This window comes from Oryctolagus cuniculus, chromosome X, assembly GCF_051225735.1.
Source record: "Oryctolagus cuniculus isolate XC-2025 breed Fujian yellow rabbit chromosome X, ASM5122573v1, whole genome shotgun sequence".
In the NCBI taxonomy this organism is placed as follows: Eukaryota; Metazoa; Chordata; class Mammalia; order Lagomorpha; family Leporidae; genus Oryctolagus; species Oryctolagus cuniculus.
In genome coordinates, this window is record NC_142888.1 from 132,697,002 (window position 1) to 132,710,793 (window position 13,792).

Here is a 13,792-nt window from a genome sequence, read left to right on the forward strand (position 1 = left end):
AGCTCGGGCCTGGGGCTCTGCAGTGCGGAAGGGGCTGCCCAGGCTGAGCGCCGTGGCTGTGACCCGTAGGAGGCATGCTGCGGCCCGCGAGAGGGAGCGGTCGATGCGCGGCTGACCACCCGGGCCGAAGAGCAGAGCGCGCTTCCCTGTCAGCAGGGGCGAGCACGGGGTTCTGTGCAGGCCGGCCTAGGAAGTACCTTCGGCTTGGCGAACTCCCTAGGCCGTGGAGGCGGGAAAGGCACCCCGTGCTACAAGTCAACGAGTGCTGGTGGCCACTACAGCTCTGCCTGCTGGCCGGACTGGAACTGCGGATCCAGGTCTGCACCACGCCCCAGCGAACTCAGAGGAGAGGGAATTCCTGTGCTCACCATCAGCGATCTGCAGATGCAAGCCAAAACCTCGAGCCACTTGCAGAAGTGGCTCACGGCAGAGCCTTCCACAGTGTTCATGCCACTGGCATGAAAACACACATCTGCTTTGATGCAAACAAAACCTGGGAGATTCATGCCAATATAAGGGGTGTCTTCCAGAACTTCCTGGAAAGTGTGTGATATGGAAAACTGTGTGGATTTCAAAAGGGTCCCCCCCCCCCAAAAAAAAAGCTTATCTTTTAATTTTGCTCTCTACAAAAACGATTTATCTATGTATTTGAATGGCAGAGAGTTACAGAGATGGAGAAAGAGAGAGAGGAACTCGACTGCACCAGGCGCTCTTGTTTGATGGCTAGTGTCCAGGGTGGAGTTCCTGATCCTGGGCTTCAGTGTAGCCCCGCCTGGGCTGTTGCAGGCATTTGGAAGTGAACCAGGGGTTAGAAGACAGCTCCTTGTCATATGGATAGGATGAAGTGTCAAAGAGACCATATAAATAGCATCACGTGCCTGGTAATAATAATAGACAGAATTAAAAAGGAGGGAATGTCCAACATGGGAAGCAGTTCACACAGCAGACTCATAGAATGACAATCGCTTTAAGTAACACTCTGACCTCAGAATCGGCCCTTAAGGCATTCTGGTCTGGGTGGAAATCCCAGGGGAGCATTTCAGGCAAGGTAAGGAAAGACACTGTGGCAAAAAACGTTCTACATGAAGGACCTCCGTGGGTGAGACTTTAGTTAGTGGAAAGTGTAGGCAGCCTTTGGACAAATCAAGGCCAGTCTTGGCTTGTGGATTTCTTGGGATAAGAAAGTCACATACTCCCATCCTGAAGGAGGATGATAATCAAGAACGCTCTGTTAAAATTATCTGTGCCACCGGAGGCCCCGATAAGTTGCTTACGTATGTTGTTATCTTTTGTGCTTCTTTGTGCTTCTTTGTGCTGGTTATGTATAAATACCACCGAGACATTGGAATAAATGAGCCTTGATCAGCCTTGTTGTCTTGGCTCCATTCTCTGCGATCGCTTGCCTCTCTTTTAGGTCCCTCTCCCTCCCTCGGGTTCCGTTCGACTGGTGCGGCTGACCCGCACAGAAAGAAGCGGCCACCAAAGAAGGATGTACTTTGCTCTGAAGGGAGGAGAGAACTTCCACTTCAATTATGGCCTTATCCAAATACTGATGGAGTCTGTGGTCACAAAAGGCTTCCATAGCCTTGGCAGCTCATTGCAAGAGCCTTGGGTGATTGCTAACAATTAAATCAGAGTGTTATTGTTAAATTAACAACAAGAGTCACTGTGCACTTACTCCCCATGTAGGACCTCTGTCCTTAATGAGTTGTACCATGAGAATTAACTGCAAAACTTGTTCTCAAGCAGTATTTTCTACATTGTGTGAGTGTGTGAGTGTGTGAGTGTGTGTGTGTGTGTGTGTGTGCAAACTGTTGAAATCTTTACTTAGTATAGAGTTGCTCTTTTGTACATAAAGATTTTTATAGAAAACTTGTATTTAGTAACTATAAATTTTGAAAGTACAACTTTTGGATTACAGCAGTTCCTCCCCCCATAACCACCCTCCCACCCGCAAACCATCCCATCTCCTACTCCCTCTCCCACCCCATTCTTAAGATTCATCTTCAATTAACTTTTTTTTTTGACAGGCAGAGTGGATAGTGAGAGAGAGAGAGAGAGAGAGAGAGAGAGAGAGAAAGGTCTTCCTTTTGCTGTTGTTCACCCTCCAATGGCCGCCACGGCTGGCGCACTGCGGCCGGCGCACTGCCCTGATCCGAAGGCAGGAGCCAGGTGCTTCTCCTGGTCTCCCATGGGGTACAGGGCCCAAGCACTTGGGCCATCCTCCACTGCCTTCCCGGGCCACAGCAGAGAGCTGGCCTGGAAGAGGGGCAACCGGGAAAGAATCCAGCACCCCGACCGGGACTAGAACCCGGTGTGCCGGCGCCGCAAGGCGGAGGATTAGCCTATTGAGCTGCGGCGCCGGCCTTCAATTAACTTTAAACACATAAAGATAATTAACTTTATATACCTAAGGATAACTAAAGATGAATCTTAATGAAGAATGGAATGGGCGAGGGAGTAGGTGGTAGGACGGGAATGGGGGTGGGAGGGTAGGTATGGGGAGGAACCACTATATTCCTAAAGTCGTAGCTATGAAAATTGTATTCGTTAAATATAAACTTTAAAATAAAAAAGCAGATAGCTCTTTCTCCTTCCCTCTCTCCCTTCATCCCTCCCTCCCTCCCCCCTCCCTCTCTGTCACTCTGCCTTTCAAATGAAGAAAAATAAACAAACAGTGTAGCAGCACAAGGTTATGAGGAAACTGGTGTCTGGCACAGTGCTGGTGGGCATGTAAATTGGGACAGCCACTTGGCAGGGTTAGGTGGCGGGACCTGTGGATAGCAAGCCGTTTGCTTCCTTAAGCTCTTGTCCTTCTTCTGAACACTGCAAATATTATCCATCGCATATGAACTGACTCCCGAGGCCTGTAGAAAGCAAACTGCAAAACAAGGTATGGAAGAGGCTACCGTTTGTAAATTGAACCCTGTGTCTGAACTGTGTACTGTTATTGGTGTCTCTGGATGAGGAAAAAGGTACAGAGGGGGTCAGCAACTTGCCCAGAGACCTGGAGCTTGTCAGTGTCTGCAGCAGGACTGAAACAAGGTGGCCTGGGCTCAGGGCTCAGGGTCAGGGCCCAGGGCCCAGGGCCTTGCTTTTTTGCTGTGTTTGTTGGATTGTTTGCCTGCAGCACGCATTTCTCCTGACAGGAGGGCTGCTGGGGCCTCATGTTCTTACTTAACAGTAGCAAACCAAACTTTGTGGTCACGTCTCAAAGAATTGAGATTGGTGTACAGAAACCTTACATAACTTAAGAGGATGAATGCATTTACAGGTGTACCTGAAAGCCGTTTCCAACTCAAGGCAGGTGCAACCTGGCAGGAAAAGTGAGTAGGAAAGGACACTGGGTCCCAAGGCTGGGACACCCGCCCCTCTCCTCTGTCAAGACCAGCGAGACAGAAAGAATAGCTGGTTCAGCAACTCTTGCCAGCCTCTGAGGAATCCTGGACTGTCAGCTCTGCCGCATTAATACCCTGCACAGATCTGCAGACTGTGGTCAGGCAGACACACCAAGGCGCACCTGGACTTCTCACCTCAGCCACGTAGTGACCGAGCCACACAGCCTAAGGTTTACATCAAACGTGTGTACAGGGCATTGAACATACACCAAGGGAACAGTGAGTGAACTTGAATACAAAGTAAAAAAAAATCAGCAACAAGTTCTACAATCCAGTGTTGATATCAGATGCAAGCTTCAAGGACACCTTTCTTTTCAAAGGCTTATTCCAGCTTCACTTTTGCCAGGGAAAATGTATCCTTCTGGATCATCCCATGCTGCAAATGCTACCCACCTGCTCACAGTCTTTTTAGAAGCATTTGTGTTGGACGATGGAGGGGCCCTGCTCATCATACTCCCGCTCAGTGATCCACATCTGCTGGAAGGTGGACAAGGAGGCCAGGACGGAACCGCCCATCCACACGGAGTACTTTCCGCTCAGGGGGTTCGATGATCTGCGAGGACAGGGAGGGAGCGGCTCTAGTCAATGCTGCCTTCATGGCAATGCCCCCACCCACTGCGCCATGCTCTGGTGACAGGCCACCCACACACCTTGACCTTCATGGTGCTGGGTGCCGGGGCAGTGATCTCCATCTGCATCCTGTTGGCGATGCCTGCGTCCTTGGTGGGGCCACCAGACAACACAGCGTTGCTGTACAGGTCCTTGGGGGATATCGATATCACATTTTGTGATGGACTTGAAGGTGGTCTTGTGGTTGCCGCGGGACTCCATGCCCAGGAAAGAGGGCTGGAAGAGCGCCCTGGGAAAGCAGAATCCTTGGGCATTGATGGGGATCACGTGGCTGGCCAACGGGCAGCTCGCTCTTCTCACGGGGGCAGGAGGAGGACGTGGCTGCAGCCATCTCCCACTCCGTGTCCAGGGCGACGTAGCACAGTTTCTCCTTGAGGTCGGGCACGATTTCCCACTGGGCCTTGGTGGTGAAGCTGTAGCCACATTCTGTGAAGATTCATGAGGTAGTCAGTCAGGTCCTGGCCAGCCAGGGGAGGGCGTACCCCATGTGGATGGGCACCATGTGGACAACTCTGTCGTCAGAGTCCATGATGATGACAGGGCCTTGCTTTGCACAGAAAGAATTCAAACTGTAAATGTCCATTCCCTCTATGGACAGCAGATGCACTCCCAGGTCTCTCTCCTGAGGAAACACTGGTGCATGGTGTCTGTAAGGACTCACGCCCTGGGGTGTTAATGGTAGGAAACAACAGGAAATATCTATGTTTCCAACAGTAAGGGAATGGGCAAATGCCACACAGACTATTCCTCCAGCAAATTACAATGCAGCAGCGAAAAGGAATGGATGAGGCTGTGTTAACCCAAATTTCAAGGGCATTGCAATGAGCGTAGAAAGCAAACTGCAAAGCAAGATATAGGATAGGCTACGATGCGCACATTAAAGCCCTCCCTCCAAAGCATCCTGTAGCTTCTTTGTGGATGCGTATGCCAGGCTACAAATTGCTCACACACACACACTTGCACACATGCACATAAACACACACCCACACACATATGTACACAAACACAACTGTGCTTCGAGGCTGATCTCTGGGTGTTCTATAGGAGTAGTCTGAGGAGAAGAGTATGAAGTGAGTTCCAGCCCAGGCGGGGCCGGTCTTTGGGGGCTGAGGCGCCGAGGCCGCTATCTAACTCGCTGTGCCCACAAGCCCTGGCCCGCGGATGGTACCAGAAGAAGAGAATTTATCCAGAGATCAAAACCTGAAGCAACTCTAAATGTGCCTGATGGCTGTGTTAATACAATCTGTTGGAATGGCACTGGAGAATGTATTTTATCTGGCTCAAATGACACCAAGTTAGTAATTAGTAATCCTTATAGCAGAAAGGTTTTGACAATTGGTTCAGGGCATCAAGCAAATATATTTAGTGCAAAGTTCTCACCATGTACGGATGATAAGCAGATTGTATCCTGCTCTGGAGATGGAGTAGTATTTTATACCAATGTTGAGCAAGATGTGGAAAGTAATAGTGCCAATTCACGCGCCATTCTGGAACTACTTATGAGATTATGACTGTACCAAATGACCCTTACACTTTTCTACCTTGTGATGAAGACGGAACAGTTGGGTGGTTTGATGCACACATCAAAACTAGCTGCACAAAAGAAGATTGCAAAGATGACATTTTGATTGACTGTCGCCGTGCTGCCACATCCATAGCTCTTCATTCACCAATACCATATTATCTTGCTCTAGGTTGTTCTGATATTGACTGTCGCCGTGCTGCCACATCCATAGCTCTTCATTCACCAATACCATATTACCTTGCTCTAGGTTGTTCTGATAACTCAGTATGAAGACATGATCGCCGAATGCTGGGCACAAGAGTTACAGCGAATTATGCAGTGCGAGGAGTCACTGGAATGGTTGCCTGTTTTATTCCTTCCCATCTTAATAATAAATCCTGCAGAGTGACACCTCTGTGTTACAGTGAAGATGGCCAAGAGATTCTCGTTAGTTACTCTTCAGATTACCTATACCTTTTTGACCCAAAAGATGACACAGCACGAGAATGTAAGACTCCTTCTGCAGAAGAGAGAAGAGTTCCGACAGCCACCAGTTAAGCGTTTGAGGCTTCTTGGTGATTGGTCAGATACTGGACCCAGAGCAAGGCCTGAGAGTGAATGAGAATGAGATGGAGAACAAAGTCCCAGTGGTGTCACTGATGCAGAGAATGTCTGATATGTTATCAAGATGGCTTGAGAAGCAAATGAAGTTGCACAGAGTAATAGAGGACGAGGAAGATCTTGACCCAGACGTGGAAGGAGTCAGTCAGATGTTTCAACTGTTCCTACTGGCCCATCAAGTCCGGATTTGGAAGTGGGTGAAACTGCAATGGATGTAAATACTCCTTCTCATCAATTACCTTAACCTTCTATGACTTCTACAGTATCAGCTCCAGCCCATTTGACCTTATCTTCCACAGAAAGCCCTCATTCTACTTCTTTGTTATCATCTCCAGACAGCGAACAGAGACTGGCTGCTGAGGCATCTGGGCACCATACACATCATCAGTCTGGTCCCCCGAAGTCATGGGTTGCTGACTCCTGCTCAGAGTGACAGCACCCTGTAGAGTCTGCTGGTGCTGGCCCCCTACCACAGAGCCCCACAGGAGCATGGAGGCAGCCTAGAGAGGGTCAGATTCTCCTTCTGTGGTTAACAGCTCGGATCCATGTCCCTTGACAAGCAACAGGATAACAATAATGAAAAACTGAGCCCCAATCCAGGGACAGGTGAAGCAGCTTTAAGTTTGCCCTACAGCACAGAAGAAACAACCACAAGCACAGTAAGACTGAACTTTACAGATGAATGGAGCAGTACAGCCTCAAGTTCTAGAGGAAATGGGAGCCATTGCAAATCCGCGGGTCAAAAGAATCACTGGTCCCACAGAGCTCTGTACCACCACCAGAAGGAGATAATGAAACAGGTTTTGAAGAATCATCAGAGCGTGTGACAAAATGTCAAGAAGGCACTAAAGGACTTGATGTACCTTTTCCCTCCTTCCATTATCCCTGCCCCCCCCACATCCTCCCTTTTGTGGAGAGCCTTGGTGCCTAAGCAGACCTTCTCAACTCCTTGCATTGCAAATGGAAAAACAGATAAACTACACAGGGCAGCTATGAAACAGATGAGAGGGAAATTCCCAGAGACTTCAAAGAGCCCCCTACTCTTCTGCCAGCTGCCTTCTACACCTCTCCCCAATTCCCTCCTAACGGGATGAAACCTGAGTCCCAAATGCACCCAGCACAGTCTCTTCACAGGAACAGACTCTTGTCAACCTCTGTGCTTCCAGTACAGCAACCTGTCTCTGTTGAGGTCGGTCTCCATCTCCTTTTTCTCTCTCCTTTCTCGGGGTACAAAAGACCAGAGCCCCACACTATTCCAGACCTAACAGGCACACATCTGCAGAAAACCTAGATTGGAACAGTACAGATACAGCACAATCAGATGTATTTGCAACTGAGCCACTGGGTTCCAACTCGGGAGAAAGGAATAACTTCAATCTTGGTAGCTTTTGTGAGGTTCCAGAAGAATCCTCTTTGTCCAAAAAGGCAAGGAACCAGAAACTTCAGATCGGACTAGCACTGAGAGTACTTCCAATCCAAATTCACCAATCCTGAGCCTCAGGCCCAAACAGAAGCCATCGAGCCGTCAGCTCATGAGGAAACATCAGCCAGGGATGCTGCTCTTCAGGACACAGATGATAGTGATGATGATCCCAGGTGCAAGGTATCCAGCAGGACCTGGTGATAGACGCTCTGCAGTTGCCCGCATTCAGCAGTTCTTCAGGTGGGGAAAAGAAAGAACATTAGAAGGCCACTGGTAATGGTGGTTTATAAAGGCCGTCGCAACTCCAGGACAATGGTCTAGCCTCATGCGGCATAGATTATGACATAAAGATCTGGTCACCACCAGAAGAGTTAAGGATTTCTAACCGAAAGCTTGCTGATGAAGTTATAACTCGAAACAAACTCATGCTGGAAGAGACTAGAAATACCATTACAGTTCCAGCCTCTATCATGTTGCAGGTGTTGGCTTCACTGAATCGTATTGGAGCTCACCAGTGGGAAGGTGACATGTCAGATGGCTCTGGCCAGGAGAATGAAAACGAGGATAAGTAATAAGCACCTCTCTTGGCAAGCACTTAGATGTTCTGAAATTTGTATAAGGCAATTTATTATATGTTTTTTCTTTACAGAACTTTAGTGCATTTTTTGGGAGTTTTTCCCCTTTTTGGGGATAACCTGACATTGGTTTGGAATGAATGTGTGGATGAATTTGGGAGAGTGCATAAGACAAAACAAGCAAAATGTTTTCAAAACCTTTTCCGTGTATGAGGAGTGCTAGAAAATACAAAGTGCAATACTTCCCCAAACCTTCGGTTGTGGGAACTTGGATCAACATTGAAGAGTAATTTTCATTATAGTGAAAATGTTGGTTCAAATACTATTCTACACTTGCCAAAAAAAAATGTGCTTCAAGATGGTTATGGAAAAATGGAATTGGAAATCACTACCTGAACTTAGAATCATGATTACTGGAGACAGGAAAGTGTGGCAGAGGGGTAGGAGGAGGTGCGGTGGCAGGTAGCAAACCACAGTGATGACTAGCGGTCATGCTCATGAATTATATGCTGTATAAGAACCCAAGGAGAGGAGCTGGGAGAAAGGTGGGGAAGTGGGGGTGCTGATTGCCTGCTGTGGATAAATGTTGCACTGTGCACCGTAAAGATGTACAAATCTCAAGTACAAAACACCAATTTCCCAGAATAAACTTTTAAGAAGTTAGCTTTAGAGGAAGCTGTTTGAAGGAGACAGAAATTCTCTGTACTCTTTGTGACTCTTTTGTAAGTCTAAAATCATTTCACAAGAAAAAGTCAAACATGGAAAAGGTCTGAAAAGTCCTAAAAGACTGGACATAAATTGTGTCTGATTCAAGAAGCCAATAAAACATCTACAGGATAAACATTAAAAAAGTACAAAGGAAATAGATAAGAGCAGATGTTGATGAGTTAGAAAGCAAAAAATTAAGAGAGATGCTCTTCAAAATACGTTCGTTGACAAGCAAACGGGGTGAGCTAGAACCCTCGAGCAATATTGTGGCCAAGTGAGTAGGCCATGCTCATCTTTCCCTCTCCTTCCGTCTTGGCTGCCATCCACTGCCTGAGCTCTCTGATCTGTATCTGGTGCATGGCAGCCTAGCACAAAGATTTCCTGGTCTTTCTTGCCACTAGGATTGATCCTAAGATTAACTTCCTGTCAATGGGCTGTAAGCAGGGGGCTTTTGTTTAGGAAATAGGAACTCTTTATATTCTAAAATCTAGCTACTCACTTGGTCAGTTTTATGCATAGCAAATATCTTCTTTCAGATTGTGGCTTGCTTTTTTAAAAATAGATTTATTTATTTATTTATTCAAAAGGCAGATATAGAGATAGAGAGCTATCAATCTTCTATCTATTGTACCTGTTTTAGTCCTCAAATGGCCACAGTGGGGGGGGGGGGGAGGGAGAGAGCGAGAGCGAGAGAGCGAGTGAGAGAGAGAGAGAGAAAGCTATCTTCCATCTGTTGCTTCATTCCAGAAATGGTCACAGTGGCCAGGGAGGGGTCGAGTCAAAGCCAGGAGCCATGAACTCCATCTAGGTCTTCCACGTGTGTGGCAGGGGTCCAAGTACTTGAGCCATCACCTGCTGCCTACCAGGATACACACTAGCAGACAGCTGGAATTGGGAGCAGAGCTGAGACTCAAATCCAGGCACTGGGATATGGGATGTAGGTGCTCCAAGCAGTATATTCATCACTAGGCCAAACACCTGCCCTGTTTTTTAGCATTTTTCAGTGCAAAATAGAGAATATATTGTTCTCTGACTACAACCCCTGCTATTTTAGTTGTCGCATCTCGTTACTCTGCTTCTGGCTGTTCTTTGTCTTCATCAACATACATTTTAAGAGTTGGGAACACAATTGCTGCCCAAGATTGACCTGACCGTGTGTCTTGTCCATCTTGCTTGTAAGCTGTGCTATGCAGGTGGCGCCCCATTGGAAATCCAGGAGCCCAGATCTAACATGGGTGCCTTGCGCCCCATTGCTTGCTCTCTCCACCACCTACACCCACACAGTCCAAACAGACTGTCTGGATAGAGGCAGCTTCTCGCTGTCGAACATGACACATTTCTGAAAATGCTTGCAATCCAAACGTCCAGAAACTTAAGGATAGATGCGGGAGTTGCGAGGAGGGTATTTATTGTCTAGCAGCAACCCAGCACACAATTGAAAGGGCCCACACTAACCCGGGGCCCAGTGCTGAAGGTACCTACCAGCCAGAGCCACCAGATGTGGGTTCGAGTATACACTTGGAGTTTTCTTTTCTCAGCACTCCCATCTACACCGGGGGTGAAGTTGCCAGCTCCCTTGCCGACATCTTTGCCCTCTATGGTGAACTGCAACATTTCCCCTAGTTCTTAATCCTCCATTTCAGCCACGCCCTCAGCCTCTTGACTTTGGTGTTCCTCCCTCTAGTGACAGAATACATCTCCATGCCCCACTGATACTTGTGTTGAGCTAGACTCTCCCTACTTTAGCTCATCAAATACCGACAAAAGTAACAACCTGCTAATTTGACCCTGGGCCTTGGGAGACATCCTGACCACCCCCTTGCACTTTTGTCTTCATCACGAACATAGTATGTGCTCCCTCCAGATCACCTTCTGGCCCCAGAAGAGAGACCGAGTAGGGCCATCCTAGCTACACGGTGTTCCATAGTACTGCACTATGCAGGGACACTTAAGGCTTTTATTCAAAATTCTCACAAGTCCCAAGAGTGCCTTAAGGAGCATTCTTGCACATACGTGTTACCTGCATGCGTAAGCATTCTGTGGCACAGGTGCATCGAGGCGGCATGGTGACATAAGATGCCAAAGCAGGTCTTTCCCATCTTCCCAAAGCTCCCAGTTGTGAAGAAGGGTCCTCGGAAGGCCTCCCGTTCTACATAAAGCGGACCACCTGTGCAAGACCAACCGCCCCCTGGAGCTCCCTCACACAGAGGGCAGAAGAGGAGGAGTTGCCTTTGGAGGGAAACCATCCTTCACCCCAGGTCCTCCCACTACTGGGGAGGGTGCAAGGGCAAGTGCCCCAACTGTGCAGTCTCTGTGGGCAGAGACTGACATCATGTTCCAGGTTGGGCATCTTCAGAGCCCCCACCAGGCCTGTATATCTGCCCCGGTGTTCTCAGAGTAGCAAATGCAGAAGACGAGGCCGCTGCCAGCTGCCAGCTGCCAGCTACCTCCACCCCAACAGAATAGGTCATCCTATGTGAGTGGACGTGCACCCACTCACATCCCCCACCCTGGCGTCTTTACCTAAACACTCAGCGGTGCCCTATGCTGCAAACACTTTCCATTTTTGTGAATTCGATATGTACAAAGTGCTACCTTACTGTTGCTTAGATCTGAGCTCTGGTTTCCTCTTTAATCAAATGCATGTTCGTGCCTTTTGGCCATTGTCTTATTGGGGTATTTCTCCTCTGGCTTCATGATCTACGAGACGTTGATTATTTTTCTGGCATACACATTGTAGCCCTTGCTCCTCGTGTTGAGTTTGCACTTTATTTGTATTTGAGATGCAGGTGACATTTAGCACTTGTCTATGTTTGTGGCGTCAGATCCTCATTCTTGCGTAATCTCTTCCGATATGCGGACGCCTTGCAAGTCCTTTTCCCTTCCCGTAGTGCCACTCGCAGATGCAAAGCTGCCAGGACAGCTCAAGCCCTTGCACCGTCCTGTCACCCAGCACCCTGCTGTGTGCTGGAGCCTCAGGACTTGGCCCCACAAGTCACTCTCCTGAGAGCAGCCTTCACGTCCTTGTTTCTCAGGGCGTAGATGAGGGGGTTTAGCATTGGGGTCACCGCTGCATAAAATATAGAGACAATCTTGTCTCCGTCCTCGACCTTTTTGGTCTGAGGCCTCACGTAAATATATATTAGTGTCCCAAAGTAGATGGTGACCACAACCAGGTGAGAGCCACACGTGGAAAAGGCTTTAAGCCTGGCCTCGGCTGGGTGGATTCTTAAGACAGCCTTGAGGATACAAAGGTAGGAGATCAGGATGAAACTCAAAGGTACTGGCATTGAAGTAACAGCACACACCATCATCATAACCTCTAGGGAAGTGGTGTTGGAACAGAGCAATTTAAAGATGGCTTGCACTTCGCAGGAGAAGTGATTGACGGTGTTATGCCCACAGAAGCTGATGGGCAAGAGCAGAACGGGTGTAACGGTGAGGAGGAGAGCTGCCATCCATGCAGCCAACACCAGCACAGCGCACACTCGAGAAGACATGACCAGGTTGTACCGGAGCGGAGCTGAGATTGCCACAAACCGGTCGTAAGCCATGATGGCCAGCAGGAAACACTGAGCCAGTACCAGGAAGGCTCGGATGGTGAGCTGGGCAAAGCAGGAGCGGTAGGAGATGGTGGGGAAGTCCTGCAGAGAGTGCACCATGATCAAGGGCACAGCACTGGTGGAGAACAGGAGATCCAGTAACGATAAGTTACTGAGGAAGAAATACATCGGGGTGTGGAGCGGAGAACTGACTCCTACCAGGAAGATGATCATGCCGTTTCCCGCCAAAGTCACCATGTAGAGAAACATGAGTGACCAGAAGAGGGCACTCTGGGATGCGGGGTGCGTGGACAGCCCCAGCAGAACGAATTCCGTCACTCTGGTGTAGTTTCCACTTTCCTGGTAATTCATTTCCTCTAGGCACAGCTACAGGCAGGGAGAGTAAGCAGAGGAGCAGCGCTTTGTTAACCAGGAGTCCATCGGTTAAACCTCCAAGTTAGTCGAAGCACAGCAGCCCATGACACAAGCTCATCTCGGAAACTTTCAGGCCCTGCCTGCCAGCAGCTCCAGCCCCATCTCTGCATCCTGCGCTGGGGAAATGAAAAGGCAGTCCTCTGGCAAAGCGGGGTCGGCAGCCCTGGACTAGCACGCACAGTCTTTGAGGAAGAGAGAACAGAGCATCCACCTAGCCATCTGGCCAAACACATCGCCAGTGATCTCCCACTCCAAGCTAAACGAGATCTGAGCATGGGAGGATGCACATGGTCTTGTCATCCAGGGGCAGAAGGATGACAGCACGGCGGCACAGGGAAAGGTCCTCAGGTCGATACTGTTTGCTGCTTGATCAAGTTCACTGCTCGAGGTCCCGCGTCCCTTCCCGCACTGGGCCTGAGGCTGAAAGACCCACGAGGGTTTCCTCCCACCTCTCCAACCAGCAGCTCATCAGTCTTCCCAGCAGAGAAGAGAGAAAGGAGAAAGGGAATGGGGACAGGCTCAGGATGTTCAGGGGAGGCCCCCATCGCGAGCCAGCTAGGGACTCTCCTGTTGGGTGCCCCGTTCCCTTTGGACTCTTGCATAGAGGTGGGCAGCTGGGTGGGGCAGGCCAGGCCAGCACTGCTCTGGGCTTGGTTGCAAATGTCCTGGCAGCTGTCGAGGCCCGAACTGACTGCATTTGCAGTGTGAGATCTTGAAGGGGGCTTGCTGGATAAGACAAAGGTGGCTGAGGCCCGTGCCCGTGTTCTTTGCAAAGCCCCTGACCGCTGTGCTAGAAGCGATCAACACATCTGCTGACCCGCCGAACAGCCGGGCACCTCCACTCGCGCATTCGCTACCACCTTCAGCACCGCTTGGTGGAAGTCAACTCATGGTTTTGCCCCATTCCTCCCTAGGTAAATGCCATTTTCCACATCTGCCGTCTCATTCAGGGTCTG

General features: G+C 49.1%; 1 protein-coding gene and 2 pseudogenes across 1 annotated transcript; 1 reads left to right on the forward strand and 2 right to left on the reverse strand.

Moving 5' to 3' along the window:
• Positions 1 to 3,806: 3,806 nt before the first annotated feature.
• Positions 3,807 to 4,611, reverse strand: LOC100343102 (actin, cytoplasmic 1-like; annotated as a pseudogene).
• A 924-nt stretch (positions 4,612 to 5,535) lies between these two features.
• On the forward strand, positions 5,536 to 8,148 carry LOC100342846 (DDB1- and CUL4-associated factor 6-like; annotated as a pseudogene).
• A 3,686-nt stretch (positions 8,149 to 11,834) lies between these two features.
• On the reverse strand, positions 11,835 to 12,776 carry LOC138847575 (olfactory receptor 13H1-like). Its single transcript, XM_070066709.2, has one exon. It carries the CDS (start codon positions 12,771 to 12,773, stop codon positions 11,835 to 11,837), a length of 939 nt encoding a protein of 312 aa, XP_069922810.2. The 5' UTR covers positions 12,774 to 12,776.
• Positions 12,777 to 13,792: the final 1,016 nt, after the last annotated feature.